Source organism: Sander vitreus, chromosome 14, assembly GCF_031162955.1.
Source record: "Sander vitreus isolate 19-12246 chromosome 14, sanVit1, whole genome shotgun sequence".
Lineage (NCBI taxonomy): Eukaryota > Metazoa > Chordata > Actinopteri > Perciformes > Percidae > Sander > Sander vitreus.
Window position 1 is genome coordinate 17,538,366 of NC_135868.1, and position 16,792 is coordinate 17,555,157.

Here is a 16,792-nt window from a genome sequence, read left to right on the forward strand (position 1 = left end):
CATTAGCATTGTTGTCAGAAAAGATAGTATTTCAACTTAGCATGTTTCCTTAATATCTGACGACGCATTGGGGTAATTTTTTGGATTTATTACAGTAAATATATTAGATATTGGACCTTTAACTAATTTTAACCATTTATCTCATTTATCCCATTACCTCGAGCTATTACAACCATTTGTAATTTACCTTCACCTATTTTAACCATTACAATAAGCTATCTATATTAATATTATTTATAATTTATATAATATTTATCCAGTACTTTTAGTACTATTTGTACTAAAAGTGTTTATTCATTACGTTAACTATTTCAACCGTTTATTCGTTACTTTTAGCCATCTATATTAATCATTTATCTATTACTTAGCTTTTTTTATGTAGTTGAGCTACTCCACAATCCTTTCACGTACCCCTCGGCAACTGCAAAGGTACACACTGGGGTACAAGTACCTCTGTTTGGGAATCATTGTTCTACACTCTTGGCTCTAAATTGTTTTCATCATCTCTCTCTGCTTCTCTGTATGTATTTGTCTCTGCAGAGCGAAGGGTGTTACAGTCCAGTGACTGTGTGTATTCAGAGTCTATGACCCCACAAGGAAAGCTTGTAGTCTGTCGCAGGGACCTCACTGAGATTCTGGTATGTAAATACTGTTCTGTTTGTGTTTCTGTCCTTCTGTAACTTTAAATCTCAATTTTTCATAAGGATTTATCAAGGCTTAAGATGCAATTTGCAGGTTAAAGCAATCCACGACCTCTTAAATATGTGATTATTTGGGCATTCTGATATCCTCTGTTATTATTCATTGCCTCTATACCATCTTCTGGATAAATCAGGCATGGAAATACATATTCTAAATCCCCAACTGACATCTTTATAGTGTTACAATGAGTCAAGAATTACAAACAAGCCGGAAAGACTTAGGCCAGGTTATTGTTATTAACTCTGACTCAATAGGAGAGAAAAGGTGTGAGTCGCAATTATTTTGTTGTTGCCAAACCATGACAACAGGATTGGAAAGTGCTGTATCAGGGCAAAGTGTTCTGGGGTTAGGGTTAGTAATGCCATGTTTTTCATAGTGGATCTTCAGTTCTTAAATAAGTTCACAAACTGCAGTTCTAGGGATTTTGGTTTCTTGTTGGAAAGGTATATTAAGCAGCCTGTCATTAAAAAATCAGTAGATCCTCTAAATTAGGGCGTTTTCACACCTACCTCATTTGGTCCGGACTTTGGACTATCTTGGTGTTATAAGACCGGGGAAGCTCCTTTTAAGGAACAGCTCAGTGCTTAGTTTGTAGCCTACGTGAGAGAGAGTGTGCAGACAACTGTCGGCTATCAGAGCAGAATATAAATCAGCAGTTTACTTGTTAAGTGGTAGGCCTCGTAAATGTACAGTGAAGGTTTCCGTTTGTCTCTAAATAAATGCTCCACAAAGAAAGTTCCCGTGTCTTGCTTCTCAACATCACAACAAAACAAAAAGTGGCAGTAGGGGAGAGCAGCAGTCAGTTGAAAAAAACTCCGACACAGAGAGAGAATACGAGAGGACGGGGAAGCCCATCTACAAACCAATCAATTATAAGTATCTGGAGACGCAGCTCACATATGTGATGACGGCAGGACGTTGTTTTGTCACGTAAAGATCTTTAGTGTGCTTGCAGTGTGAAACCAAAACTTACCAGATCAAATGTATACAATAACAACAAAAACATAAACCTTGGTTCAGACCTTGGTCTGGACTTTTAGGTGTGAAAACGCCCTTAGACAAATTTAATGTAATCTACTGTCCTACTAGTAGGCTGGTAGGCATGTCATATTTAGATTTATTTAGGAAATTGTCTGCTAAATTAATGTCAATTGTCAGGCTCCTGTAACCAGAACTGGACAGAACAGTTGTTTTGTAGGAATCACCACTCCCCTCTCAGCTTTCAGTTCTGCTTTTAGGCAGGAGATCAAATAGCTCTGTGCTATATTGTTTCTTTTGAATGTTGTGTTTGAATCCCCCCACAGCCTCATTGTTCTGTACATTACTTATTATGAAGGTGAGATATTGTTGAGCTTATTTAGAGATAGCCCTATTCCTGTAGCTAGGCAGCACCTGTGTGTACGTACGGGGTGTACAGTATTTTTGTGTATACATCGTATTTTCTACATCTTTCTTACCTCTACCAATTTAACTTTCCTTTGTGTGTGCAGCCTCCTTTAACGGACAGTGCTGAGCTAAGCAGGAGGCCGGTGCGACTCTTGGGTATTAACACCTGGGATGTGGCAGCTGCTCTTACACACCTGGACTGGAGCCTCTTCAAATCCATCCACGAGGTACACACACACACACACACACTCACTCACAATCAAATGTATGCATGTGGTGTGTGCACAATAGTTTATAATAAATTCATATTCATGACAGAGATTGCTGGTACATAAGCATTAAGGATGCAAATGTTCTATAAGACTTGCTGGATCATGAGAACAGAAAGTCTTCTTGCAGCTGTCAGTAAGAGCTGCATATTTGTTGTGGACATGCTGAAACATAGCACAGATGAAGACACAGCATCTTACACTGTTATGTGGACGTCAATGTATCTTTAGGATATATATATATATATATAATATATATATATATATATATATATATATATATATATATATATAATATAATATAATATTTTTCCTATTCTCAAATGTGAGCATTTGCTGCTTAGCTCTGTTTAATATAATTATTAATCATATAAAATCCAAGATGTCACATTGGGCTCTTAAAAATGGGACTGCGTAATTTGGGGCATTTTTCTAAAAAGCTTGATGTCTTTCACTCACACTCTCCCTTCCTCCACATGCAGCAGGAGCTGGTGTACTACACCCTCAGCCGTGCTCCTGGTACGGGCCACACGGCGGCGCTCTCTGTCCTGCTCCAGCGCTGTAACGAGGTCCAGCAGTGGGTCATGTCTGAGGTGCTCATGTGTGTATCGCTCAACAAGAGAGTACAGCTGCTCAAGAAGTTCATCAAGATCGCAGCTCAGTAAGAACACACAGTGCATGTATCAAGACCATCAAGATTCCTATGCACCATGCTATATATGTTTTACTTACTTACTATTTATGTGTATTTGTAGTTGTAAAGCCCAAAGGAATTTGAACTCTGCATTTGCCATCATCATGGGTCTTAACACGGCTGCTGTCAGCCGACTCAACCAAACCTGGGAGGTAAGTGTGTGTGTGTGTGTGTGTGTGTGTGTGTGTGTGTGTGTGTGTGTGTGTATATATATATACATACACACACACACACACACACATGACTTTGTATTTTAAATCAAATTCTGACCAAACCGTTCCTTTCAGAAATGTCCAGGGAAGTTCAAGAAGCTTTTCTCAGAGTTGGAGCTCATTACGGTGAGACTTACTCAGCAGAGATAGATGCAGAGCTTGAACTATCCTCTTTTGATTTGATAATCAAATCTTAAATCTTAAACTATCTTCTCTTTTTCCAATCCTGTACGTTCACTCTGTTTTATCGCTTTCTTCATCCTCCCTCCATCTTTCTTCAGGATCCATCTCTCAACCACAAAGCCTATAGGGAAGCCTTTAAGAAGATGAAGCCTCCCAAGATCCCTTTCATGCCTCTCCTCCTAAAAGGTATCATCTCTAACCCCTCCACATGCACACACACACACACACACACACACACACACACACACACACACACACACTATTGTTTTTGGTGAATGATATAATAATACACTTGTCCTCTGCTCTGCTGCTTAGATATCACCTTCATCCACGAGGGAAATAAGACCTTCCATGACAACCTGGTCAACTTTGAGAAGCTGGTGAGTTGAGTTATTTTTGTCCTTCAGTGTTTGAGTTTGGGTTTTAAAATGACACACAGCAAAGGCCACATATTAAATGGGTGAGGTGATTGTTTAAATTGTCGTTTAGTAACTACATTTATAACAAGACAAGATGCATCAACAGGTGGTTAATTGATCTCATAACTAGTAAATGCAGTCCTTTATATATAGTGCTCTTTTAGAATTTGCCTCTCATTCACCCATCCACAACACGGAGGGCAGGGAGCTACCATGCAAGGAGCAGTCCTAACCAACAGGTGTATTATGTAGCCACAGGCAAAAGGCGGGGACTCTGGCATGCCATAACGCCAGGGGGCTGCAGGTTAACGCACATGCGTTTTTGTTTTGGTGTGGCAGTTCTGAATCAATTTATGCTGGAAATATCTTTATGTAAAGGGAAACAGATTACAATCCAAATATAAAAACATAATGGAATATATTGCAATAAGGCTGTCAGGCATTCTGCATTGCTTTCAACTATTCTCCTGTAGATCGACTTTTCTAATTATATCTGAGTCACCACACACGTCGCCTAGGCATCATTTACTCCTCCCTCCTCTTTTGCATCTTTTGTTGAGGAAGTAACCTCCTTAAATGTGCATATGACAATTATTCACCTCAATTATACATTAATTCATTTTAATTTATTAATAAACCCCTGGATTGTAATATTGTTAAGTTTGAGCAAGATTTCTGCTCATGTTCAAAACTTTGTGCACATTCAACTTTGTGTGTTCTCTGAGATTTGGAGGAGTCGTGATATTTTGAGAAAAATAAAGTTATAATAGTCAGTATATTTCAGAAAATAATCTACCTGCACCATAGTCTGCGGTGCATTACGTGATTGCTCTACTGATTCTGTAGATCTCACCGTCTGACAGACACAGAGCCCCGTTTGGGTCTCTGGTCTCTGAATGAGCGAACGTTTAGGGAAGTGTCTGTACGCTGCTCTATGCTTTTTTTTTTTCATTGGTTGTTGCGTTAAATCTTACCCAGATACAATAGTGTTATTTTCTGATTGGCTATTGTGTAGCCCCTTTCTTTTTTTTGATTGGCTGATAAGTGGCAGGCTCAACTAAGAACTCCAGGGGAGACGCGCTTGATTCCTTCCGGTTCCATAGTGAGAGCGGCGCGCCAGAGAAATTTTGGGCGCTGCGGCATATTAAATATATTATTTATTAAAAAATATTAAAAATATTAAAATAGTTTTTCCGCGTGAGAAATACAATGTGTGGCGGGAGTGCGTGACAAAAGACCGAAATGAGTGACTGTCACGCTCAATGCGTGACACTTGAGAGCCCTGTAGCCAGTCACCTGGTAAAGTAATCAGTGTTATTTGTGTTAATGAAAAACCACGTAACGCTGCAGAGAGCATTTAACAGCAGCCACCTTGCTCAAATTCCTTGTTGCCTTTATTAAAACTATATCAGAGATAATTCAACCTGTTTCAATAGCGTTACTTTGAATGCATCACTACCAAATTTAACTAGAATCACTTGTGAGTGGTAGTAGGAGAAATACACTAAAACAAAATGACTGCTTATAGCTAATCTGCCCTGGTCATTAAAAAGCATAAGTCACATTAATTGGGGTGAATTTGTCAGGTCAAACAGTAGAAAACTGCTGCAGCAGGCATTGACCAATGATGGAGGAGTCTGCATGCTGTTACAGATCAACAAGTTGACTGACTGTTGGATTGATTGAAAACCTTTATTTATATAGGTGAAATTCACTGAGACCAAGCTCTGTTTTGTAAAGTTAAACTGTTGCATGTTTACAGTTATATTCCATAATAAATAAGGCCCAGGTTCAGTTGGTGACAGCTGAAGTAGTAGCTCTGTCTCATTTTAATAAAAAAAGTACGGAGATGTTATTTATGTTGATAGTTGAAAAATCTGCCCCTAAATATTAGATCTTGACCATTTGGTATTGCACTAATGCAACATGTCTTCTCCTAAACCGACAGCATATGATCGCAGACACAGTGAGAATGATTCGCCACTGCCAAAGCGACCAGCCAGGTGAGTCCTTTCATCTCTGAGTGAATCCTGTTGATGCAATGATCCTAACATCACAAATTATAAGTAGTATTGTAGTATTGATGCATCCATTAATTGTGAGGAACCTACTGCCATCTGCTGCTGAGTTAGTGGATTGCACCTGTACCATTCACTTATCTTTTGCAGTTTCTAAGCAACAAGACACTCTTTTACTCTCTTTAAATAGCCATAATGCAGTCTGTCTGTACCGAATGTGTAGAAATGTGTGTTCTCCAGCAGAGAAAACTCTTCTGTGCTTCTAAAGTGCATAATTTGTGTCTGTCTGATAGGCAACGAGGTAATCGGGGTCGACAGTGCAGAGGTGAGGGCGAGTGCTCACTACCTGCACATTATCGACAATCAACAGACTCTTTTTGAGCTGTCACACAAGCTGGAGCCACGTGCTTAAAGAGACACACACACACACACACACACACACACACACACACACACGTACCCTAATAGACACACACACAAACACACTTGACACAGCGCAGTGGAAATTACGATGATGTGACATGGAAGATGGTTAGTACAGCAAAATGCCACACACTCGCACATACAGTGCAACCAAATCACACTACCAGCAGTGGTGCCAAGTGGACAATAAGGTGCCATGTGTTCTGAGAAAACCAATGAAGACACAGAGCTGCACTCTGCCTGTTTTTTAGGGCTTTATAACACTGAACATGTGTTTATAAAGGATTTATGGTTAAATGATTTAAGTCCATACACACTCTGTGAACTGTCTACAGGAAGAGATTCTGCGCAGCAAAACTGAGATTTGCCAAACTGAGACTGAGAGAAGAGGAGCCTGTAATTAGTTTGTACAGTATCTATTGGACTGAATATGCCCTTGTTTTTGTTCTTGTGGTTAGCTTTTGGTTATTTATTTATTAGCAGGTGAAATGTTCCTTTGTTTCCGTCTTTCAAGTCTTGTCTACCCTCTGAAGGTCAACAAGGACTTGATAGCCTCTTCATCGTTTCAGTTACAACCACAAAACTGTCTGTAGCGGAGTTAGATGTGTTTAAGATGATGGTCAGAATCTGCCCCATCAATGGTCTCATATGATTTCATCTGCATATCACACACCTGCTTGGTTGTGCATCTATATCCAGGATACATATGCATACATACTTATTTAGGTGTATGATGTGGAGGTTTTTTCAGTTATTGTTTGGTAGCTTATTATGTAATGCAAGCAGCGACCAGGGCTGAAGCAGTAAACCACTTCAAGGTGCTCTAAGTGATGTCACGCGTTTTTTAGGCTACAACATTTTTTGTCGCATACAGCAAACATCTCACTATCTGCGAGCTGCCTGTCCTCTGAACACACTGTAAAAAAAACGCGGTCTCTGTAAACAGCCCAAGTTCCACAAACGGCGACAAAAACAAACCAACCTGCACCACGAAACAATAAACAATGTTCCAGCCAATAACCGACAAGAAGGATTTGGGGGTGGAGGTTGGGGTGTTAGTGCGCGAAAGGAGGGGGAGGGGACGGGATGAGGAGGAGGGAGGGGCAAGCTATCCTCCGTTTTGTTTGACAATACTTTGAACGTTAACAAGAAGTAACATCACCCACCATCGCTTAGAGCACCTTTAAACATACGTACATCTTTTACCTTTTTTATCACTGAGGCTCTGTCTTTTAACTTAAATGTGCAGACCCAGTGAGTAACAAATGGTTCAACGTTAACGTTGGCATGTGAAGGAAGCATTGTGAGAGGTTTTTATTGACTGACTTTAATGTTGGAAACACTAAAGCTGTCCTAAACATGCAAGAGTTTAAAAAAACAAACAAAAAAAAAACACGTTGATAAATAGTGAACAGTTCTCCTTGTTTCCATTTTAGAGTCCTGGTTGACTTTTAGCCAAACACTCCTCATGCACACTTCTCTGATGTTTTTTGTGTGAATAGACAAGATAATTTTACATTGTATATAATATGGACCTATAGATTTATCAGTGCCAAATGTCACATTGAGTCCTGCAGCATAGATGAACTGTAGAGCTCTTGGTTTGTTTAGGAATGAGTGTCTTTTACCACAGACATTATTTCCTTGAATGAGACCTCGAATGACGTCTGGTCCTTGATCATGTAACGCAGATCAGAAGAGATGCTTTCTGACATTATGTTGACTGATTTCAATGTCTGTGATGGTATACCGCACAGCCCCATCATAGCACAACTATTTTTCTTTTCTTTTTTAACTTTATCCAACACAATCATGTTCTTTAAGAGATTTTGACATTATTTTTTACTGACTGAAAATATCACTTCATTCAGAAGTAGGCTTGTGTAAGCTGTGAAAACCAACACAGGGTGTGGACAGAATAATGGAAGCACATGTGCACAGTCCATAATACTGTCTGGTAGGAGTTTTATAGTGTTGGTTCACCCAGTAATTACAGTTAATCACTCTTAACATTGGTTCTCCTTATGACCCTACAAATACATATTGGCTGGAAAAAAATATTCTTTCTGAACCAAGCACATCGCTCAAAAAAAATTCTGTTGACATGGCCATGAAACATCTATTTGTTATTCAAATCACTAAGGGACCAGCCTGTCGTGTTGCTAATTTCAGTCTGTATTTACCAGGAAAGAAATGCAGTATGGGATGATGGGAATCATTTAGAAATTCTATGAGTGATGACAATACACACACATTAAGACAAGAAACAGCCTGTAGAACCACAAGATCAAATCTGGCAGACCTTATTACTGTTTACGTTATTTTGTCCTTGCCCTGAATCTGTTCATACACAGCTAAGCATTCCAGTAAAACATTTCTGAAAATAGTGAGAATTTCTGCTGAGTAGGAGGAAACATCCAAAGGCAAGATTCCTAAATGTTATGTAGCGATGCATGTCTTGCAGTGTAACTTATAAAAACATGGGGTGTTAAAGTGCAATGCAGTAGAACATGTTGCCACAAATGTTCATCATCATCTTAACACAAGCCTTTCAGAGCACAGAGCTGCTTCTCCTGCAGATCATAAATCAAATAGACAAGAAAGGACTGGGATTTCCCAAAAAGTTTTAGTGCCCAAAACATATTTGGTTTATTACAAGAAAAATATCAAAGACGATCTCTGGGTGAAGACTCAATTGTAAACATATGTATAACATATAATGTGTTATGAGCATTTTAGTCACAGTCTGTGCATTAAACGCTCTTTTAAAGGCACTAACCTGTCGGACAAACAGCATAGATGCTCTGACACTGAATGTAGAGCCAGTTTTGTGGAAACTGTTATCACCCAAATTGATTGATTCAAATGTAAATTTTACTTGAGCTATTTATGTATTTGATATTATGTGGACGTAAAAATACTAAAGAAGTCTATTTTCAAGGAATTGTTACACTAAGTCTTTAGATTGTTCTTCTCTGGGAGTTATATGTGTGTGTGTATGTGTGTGTGTGTGTGTGTGTGTATATATGTGTGTATATATATATATATATGTGTGTATATATATATATATATATATATGTGTGTGTGTCATAACCCATTAGAGATTATAGGAATAACATTCAACAATTCAGAGTTTTAATTGAGCAACAATTTGTCTTTTTTTTCTTGGGTTCAGCTTTTTGTAATAAGAACACAGTGTTACTTTTTCTCTTCAAAGTTACATGGTCTCATTTTAAAGATGCTTTTTAGTGAAACCAAGTCAGCGATTCTTGGACTGTTAGAGCTGAGAAATCAGAGGTCTACTGTCTAGGTCATTTTTACTATTAACCTGTACATGATGCACACACACAACACACCTCTGCTCATTGTGTTCAAAGAGCAGAATATTTGTGCTGTATTACTTATTTATTGTAAAATATCATTTATTTATGTATTATTGAGGTGACAAAAGTTCATGTGCCATGTTCAGAGGTTCATCAGTGCAGAAGTGCATTCTTGAGAAGAAAACATGTTTTTGGTTTGAAGCTGCAATGCTAGAATGTAAAAGTACTTGTAATGTTTTGTGGCCACTTGAGAGCAGCAAAAGAGCAAGTCAGGGTGATGACGCTCCTCTCTTTTCTCTGGTGTCAGATGTAATGAGCAGGAAACCAACAAGAAGGTGTAGTTAGTGTTATATCGGCCGTTGTCATGACTGTAAAGTTAGGTTGTTTTTTTTTAAAGCAATTTTGTTTAAAACCATGTATGTGCATGCATGTAAAAACAAAAAAAACACAAAGTTGACAATGCAAGAGAGGACACATTGAAGGTTTTGTACTATTGTAATATTGTTGATGTGTAAATATATGCCCATGTTTGGTATGTTGTAATTATTTATCAGTTGTAAAAAAGTCTACCACAAAGCAATACGTCTCCCCTCGTGTCCACTCAACCTTCTGACAGCTGGAGCCACATGTCTTTTCTAAAGGGGTGTTTTACTATGTCAACATTTGACTGAAATTAATAAATTATAGGTTTTATGTGACATCTCCATGTGAGCTTGTGGTCTTTCTTGGCTCATGTTCAGATACTGTGTAGTTGTGTACAACTCAAAGTGTTTGCCAAGTGCATCTGACCAATGATATCACCTCAAAAGTGCAGACACCCTATCTGGAAAAGAAATAAGAAAGAAAGTGGCCTTTCAACCATCTCTGCAAGATTCTTGACAACCTCAAACAGTGCAGATCAGATACTCCAAAGACTTAGACTCTGACACCAACATGCTCTCGTTCCTCTTTTTGTTTGGTCTGGCTCTGGGTGCTGTGTCTCCTTCAGACGGCCATCAGCGTGGCACCTGTCCCATGTCCAGGTATAGCTTCAACTGCCGCTGCTACACGCATGTCGCCACATGTTAGACATAACAACTTTGGCCCAGATGTGAAATGGAATGATTGCTTGTGTTCTCAAAGACCACCTTTTTGTGCATAGTACATAATTTGTCCTGAGTTTAAGTTCAGTGACTTTCCACTTGTTGCTCTAGTAATGCATCAAATGTAAATGGGCTGTCTTTATATAAATGTTGCCCCTTTCTAGTCTTAACGACTACTCTAGCACTTTTACATAATACAGGAACCATTTATACACTGGCTGCCGTACAAGGTGCCACCTGCTCATCAGATAAACATTCTCACACATCTACACTCCAATTGGGAGCAATTCAGGGTTCAGTGGCAGTTTAGTGTCTTGCCCAAGGACACTTCGACATGGGACTGCAGGTCCAGGGATCGAACCACCAATCTTCCGATTGGTACGCAACAGCGCTTACCCCTGAGCCACAGCTGCCCTGTCAAATCTTCATAAAGATACAAATTTGTGAGTGTATGTACTTTCTCATATATAACTACTCCTGAATAAAATAGATTGTTTAATTTTTGGTAAAGATTCAAGTTCAAAATACTTTCCACTAAAAGATTTTGTTCCTCACAACTTCAAGCCCGCCACTTTAAACGTAGTAAACGTGTGACAACAATATCACAAATTCTCCACAAATGTGGCTTGTATGGGAGGGTTGCAAGAAAAAAAGCCACTCCTTAAGAAAGGCCACATGCAGTCATGACTGAGCTTTAGCCAAAACGCACCTTGAAGATTCTAAGGCCACGTGGAAAAAGGTGTTATGGTCAGATGTGACTAAAATTGAATTATTTGGCCTCAACGCCAAACGATATGTCTGGCGGAAATCCAATACAGCTCACCATCCAAATAACACCATTCCTACAGTAAAGCATGGAGGTGGTAATATCATGTTATGGGGTTGTTTCTCTGCAGCAGGGACTGGAGCACTTGTCAGGATAGAAGGAAAAATGGATGGGGCAAAATACTGTCAAATTCTTGAGGAAAATCTGCTGTTCTCTGCCAGAAAGTTGTCAATGGGAAGAAGATTTACCTTCCAACATGACAATGACCCAAAGCACACAGCAAAACTGACCACACAGTGGTTGAAGGAGGAAAAGGTGAATGTCCTTGCATGGCCTAGTCAGAGCCCAGACTTAAACCCCATTGCAAATCTGTGGAATGACTTGAAGACAGCAGTCCACAAACGGTCACCATGAAATTTAACTGAACTTGAGCAGTTTTTCAAAGAAGAGTGGTCAAATATTGCAACGTCTAGATGTGCAAAGTTAGCAGAGACATATCCCAACAGACTAAAGGCTGTAATTAAAGCAAAAGGTGGTTCAACAAAATACTGAAACAAGGGGGTGATCCTTTTTCCAACTCAGTAATTATGTTTTTTTTATTTATTTTTTTCTGACATGTTGGTGTTATATCTTTCACTTGGATGATATAAGTTGCACTGAGTAAATACAGCTGAATGAAACAAAAACTGTGTCTGTCTTCATTTCAGGCTGCAAAGCAACAAAATGTGATTATTTTAAAGGAGGGTGATTCTTTCCTATACCCACTGTATATACCCGCTGATTTTTGGGCTAGCCTTTGAACTGCTAGCCGAAGCCATTAGAAGTCACAGGAATCCAAATAAGATCTATTCTGTGTAAAACTGAACTGTATGCAGAAAATATGTTATTGTTTATTACTAAGCTCATGAATCCAGCCTCAAAGTCAATCATACAGTTCTGTGATCCCTTGTCTCCTGACAATTTACATACAATTTATTTTGATCATAACTGGCTATGATAATTGGATATGGTGAAAATATACCAAACTTGCCTGACTCCCTTTTTCTTGTTCTACCTCTGGCATTTTACTATGTCAACATTTGACTGAAATTAATAAATTATTAGGTGTTATGTGACATCTCCAACTGAGCTTGTGGTCTTTCGTGGCTCATGTTCAGATACTGTGTAGTCGTGTACAACTGGAAGTGTTTGCCTGTGTGTGTAAGCTATCTGCTCGTACCCCAGAAAGTAATGAAAAAGTTTGGTTGGTATCCAGCTATTATGAAACATTGGAAGCAGCAAAAACTGAACCGCAGTCGAAGTCGCTGCTGTACAGAGCGTCGTACAGAACGTGCTGTGTGTGGCGTCTACGTGACGTCTTTTGCACTGCAGTTTTTATTTTGTTGTCAATTCTTTCCTTAACCTGTATTATGCGGTTGTATAGTTTTATTCACAGTTTATTAACATCCAATATCCAATGCTGTCCAAACTGCTCCAAATTCAAAACCCCAAGTTCATTGGATACCCAGGAACCCAAGTGTAAAGTAGATTGGATGAAGGTTCATGAGATATTTTAAAGACAGACGCACAAACATACATAGATAGGTTCTCCGATTTATTAAAGTGTTTTTCCATGTCTGTTCCAGTATCTGTGTATTAGATAAATATGAGAACAGCACAGGTGTAACACCTGCTGTAATCACAAGTACACTGTCCAGCATGTGATTATCTAATTAAATAGGCCTACACATTACTCAACATTTACTACACACTCACTTATAGTATAGATAGTTAAATCAAACTGTTGTGAGTTAGAGCAGCATAACGTTTGTATTAAGTGTCCCAGTATCTGTGTATTAGATATATATGGCAACAGCAGAGGTGTAACACCTGCTGTAATCACAAGTACACTAACCAGCATGTGGATATCTAAAACTCAACATTTACTACACACTCAGTTATGATAGTTAAATCACATTGTTATGAGTTAGAGCAGCATAAAGTTCACATTAAGTGTATGTAACTGAGGCAGCAGGCAGGACTTGAGCAGTAAACACTCAAACAAACATACACTTTTTAAATATTATCTCGCTGAGGCTCTGTGGAGGTAAAAGGCAATGAAGTAGAAATGTTTATCCCACAATATATTCATCATCAATTCAACACTAAGCTAAGATCATAATGAAATTTTGACATATGTTCAGATACTGTGTGTGTATGTGTACAACTAAAGGTGTTTGCCAAGTTCAGTTGACCAATGATATCACGCCAACAGTGCAGACACCCTGTCTGAAGCAATTAAAAGAAAGCAGCCTGTCACCTGTCTCCTTCATGCTCGATCCCATCCAACGGTGCAGATCAACTTCAACCAACACAACAACGCATCATCCTTCTACTGTGACAGAGAGAAGCCAACATGCTCTCGTTCCTCTTCTTGTTTGGGCTGGCTCTGAGTGCTGTGTCTCCTTCAGACGACCATCAAGTGAAGCTACAGCGTGGCAACTGTCCCATGTTCTGGTACAGTTTCAACGACCGCTGCTACAAGTATGTCGCTTCATATATGACCTGGGCTGATGCAGAACTTCACTGTGTGTCAGAAGGAGCCAACCTGGTGTCTATCCACAGTCTGGATGAACAGAATTTTGTAAAATCCCTGATTAAGAACTTTGATCCTGCTGAGGGATATACCTGGTTCGGACTCAGCGACATTCACAAAGAAGGAAGCTGGATGTGGTCTGACGGTTGCGCAGTCAACTTTGTCTTTTGGAGCTCAGGACAGCCAAACGGTGCTGAAAGTCAAAACTGTGGTCAGAATAACTTTTATCCAGAATGGAATGACTGGGAATGTTCCTACTTGTCTCCCTTTGTCTGTGCATCTCGTATAATCTGTCCATAGCAACCTGTTGCTCTGTTGACATGCATTATGACAGAATAAAGACACAGATGTACACTTATATGTGTGTATAGAAGTCATTTCTTGACATTCACACAAGTAACTCCAGTGGTTGATCAAATGACATATTTTCAATTTTTTTTTGATAATCTCAAAATGAACAATAATAATAAATATAATAATAAAATTAAATCATATACAATAAACATAACATTTCAATCTGCAGATTTTTATGCCATGCGGGTTTGTATTTACATTTTGTTGTTGTTGTTGTTGCATGTCTTCTCCAGCTGTCCATTATCCACTGTGTGTGTGTGTGTGTGTGTGTGTGTGTGTGTGTGTGTGTGTGTGTTAAATTGGGGTACAACACAGGTTTAATGATTTGACATTATCACGACACTACTTATCCAGTAGGATGTTTATCTATTCATGGACATGTATGTACACAACAGTACTCATTTCTGATAAACCTCTGCTGTGACTTAGAGCAACATAAATACTTACAGTCTCTTTTCAACACAGGAGGAAATGCTTCAAAATATCTCAAGTAAATTCAACGTTATTAACATGTTGACATGAACCCAAATGATAATGTAACTTGAACATACAGTATTACATCACATGCAACCGCCTCAACTGGCGTTTCTGTGCGAAAAAATGTCAGACATTATACGATAGTGAAATGACCAGTTTCAGCATAAGTGACAAGTGGCAAAGGGAGAAACCACACCACTGAATGCATCTGTAGTCCTCAATCCGAACACCACACAATACTCTGATAAAATGATGTAGTAAAATGTAGTAAAAAAAGAAATAGACAGATTTGTCAAATACAGTCTGGGTGATATAGTTATGGAGAGAAATGGCTAGAGGGTCAAATGGGAGGAGGGCTGAAGGAAAGAGAAATAGAAAGGATTGAGCATATACTGTAGACTGCATTCAGACATGTGAACATGGAGTAAAAGAGTAGTAAAGTAGGAGCATAAAACTAGCCTGGTTCCAGACCTATGAATTACCACCCACGTCTTTGTTCAGAAATTCATAGAAAATAAATGATTATCAGGCCAGCATGTAGCTGGTGGACGGTGGACCAGTGGTGTAGTCTACGTGATACACAGGTAAATGCAGTATATACCTACCAAAAGATAAACCTAAAGGATGATTTACAGGGAAAAGTGAAAAACTAAGAGAAGCAGTAAATTAGAAAAAAGAAGATCCGTTGCAATTTGAAAGACTAGTTGTGGAGAGTTTGTGGTGGCAGTGGAGGAGAAGGCAAAATCATTTTGCAATGTGTAAACAGCTGCCTCTGTCTCATCTCCGCTGATTTAAGCTGGCATGAACTGTGAAGAGAAGTGGAAAACACTCCCTGCCATAGTGGGGCGTTCTGGTCAGTGGTGGTTTAGACATGCTTTGCAGCAATATGGTTTCATGACACTGCTAACCCCTATTATTTTGCAGTCATACTGACGGGTATTTTACCCAGCAGGCTTCTGACAACTAAACAACAGTGGAGGGTTGAATTGGTAATGAGGAGACTGAGACAAACAGCATAGCTAGGCTTGGTGTGATGCAGGTGCTGTGTTAATTGTCAATCTAGCAGCGTGCCCTTGGAAAATGATACAACAGACATTAAGTAGCGGGGCCACACTTTTGGAAATACTCAGGTCATAACCCAAGCCTCCTCTCCCCTAGTTTTAGCAATGTATATTTTTATTTTCTAATATGAAGATCAAAAGCTCTCAAAGCCCTCTGCACACTTCCAGGAATACAATTAGCCTATGTTAGGGAAATCCTTAATAGGCCTAAATCCTATTGAGGCACTCCACCTCATAATTAAACATATTAAAGCAAAAGTTTGACATTTTGGGAAATACCTTCTCTCTTATTCACCAAGGATTAGATGAGAAGATTGATAGCACTTTAAAATGTGTCCATTAAGTATAAAGCTACAACCAGCAGTCTGTTAGCTTAGCTTAGCAAGCAGGGTGAAACAGCTAGCCTGGCCCTGTCTGTCCATCCAGCCATCAATCCATCCATCTTCATCCACTTATCCGTGGTTGGGTTGTGGGAGCAATAGGGGACCCCAAACTTTCCTTTTCCGAGCCAACCAGCTCTGACTGGGGGATCCCAAGGCCTGGGAACGCCTCGGGATCCCCCAGTCAGAGCTGGCTAATGTAGCTCGGGAAACAGAAGTTTGGGGTCCCCTGCTGGAGCTGCTGCCCCCGCGACCCGACCCAGGATAAGCGGTTGGATACATAAGTGGATGGATATATAATGTTGTTGTTGCTGATGCATTATTGTGTACCGATATCAGATCACCATGGTATCTAGTCACCTCTGAAATAATTGTGACGTGCAATTTTCTTTCTTTCTTTTCAAACTTTTTTTTTGGCATTTCATAGACTAAACTATTACTGGGGAAATTGATTACTCTCTACTTTAA

General features: G+C 39.3%; 2 protein-coding genes across 2 annotated transcripts in view; both read left to right on the forward strand.

Moving 5' to 3' along the window:
• rapgef5a (Rap guanine nucleotide exchange factor (GEF) 5a) overlaps window positions 1-7,584 on the forward strand; it is a 47,412-nt gene extending 39,828 nt beyond the window's left edge. The window contains exons 18-26 of the mRNA XM_078266965.1: window positions 541-638; window positions 2,193-2,315; window positions 2,840-3,018; window positions 3,113-3,203; window positions 3,339-3,389; window positions 3,545-3,632; window positions 3,762-3,826; window positions 5,814-5,868; window positions 6,177-7,584. Coding sequence (XP_078123091.1) covers window positions 541-638; window positions 2,193-2,315; window positions 2,840-3,018; window positions 3,113-3,203; window positions 3,339-3,389; window positions 3,545-3,632; window positions 3,762-3,826; window positions 5,814-5,868; window positions 6,177-6,295 — 869 coding nt within the window. The 3' untranslated portion in view covers window positions 6,296-7,584. The remainder of the gene's footprint in view (window positions 1-540; window positions 639-2,192; window positions 2,316-2,839; window positions 3,019-3,112; window positions 3,204-3,338; window positions 3,390-3,544; window positions 3,633-3,761; window positions 3,827-5,813; window positions 5,869-6,176) is intronic.
• Window positions 7,585-13,819: 6,235 nt separating this feature from the next.
• On the forward strand, window positions 13,820-14,352 carry LOC144529005 (galactose-specific lectin nattectin-like). The gene has a single exon (XM_078267919.1). The coding sequence runs from the start codon at window positions 13,873-13,875 to the stop codon at window positions 14,350-14,352; it is 480 nt and encodes a 159-aa protein (XP_078124045.1). The 5' UTR covers window positions 13,820-13,872.
• The last annotated feature ends 2,440 nt before the right edge of the window (window positions 14,353-16,792 follow it).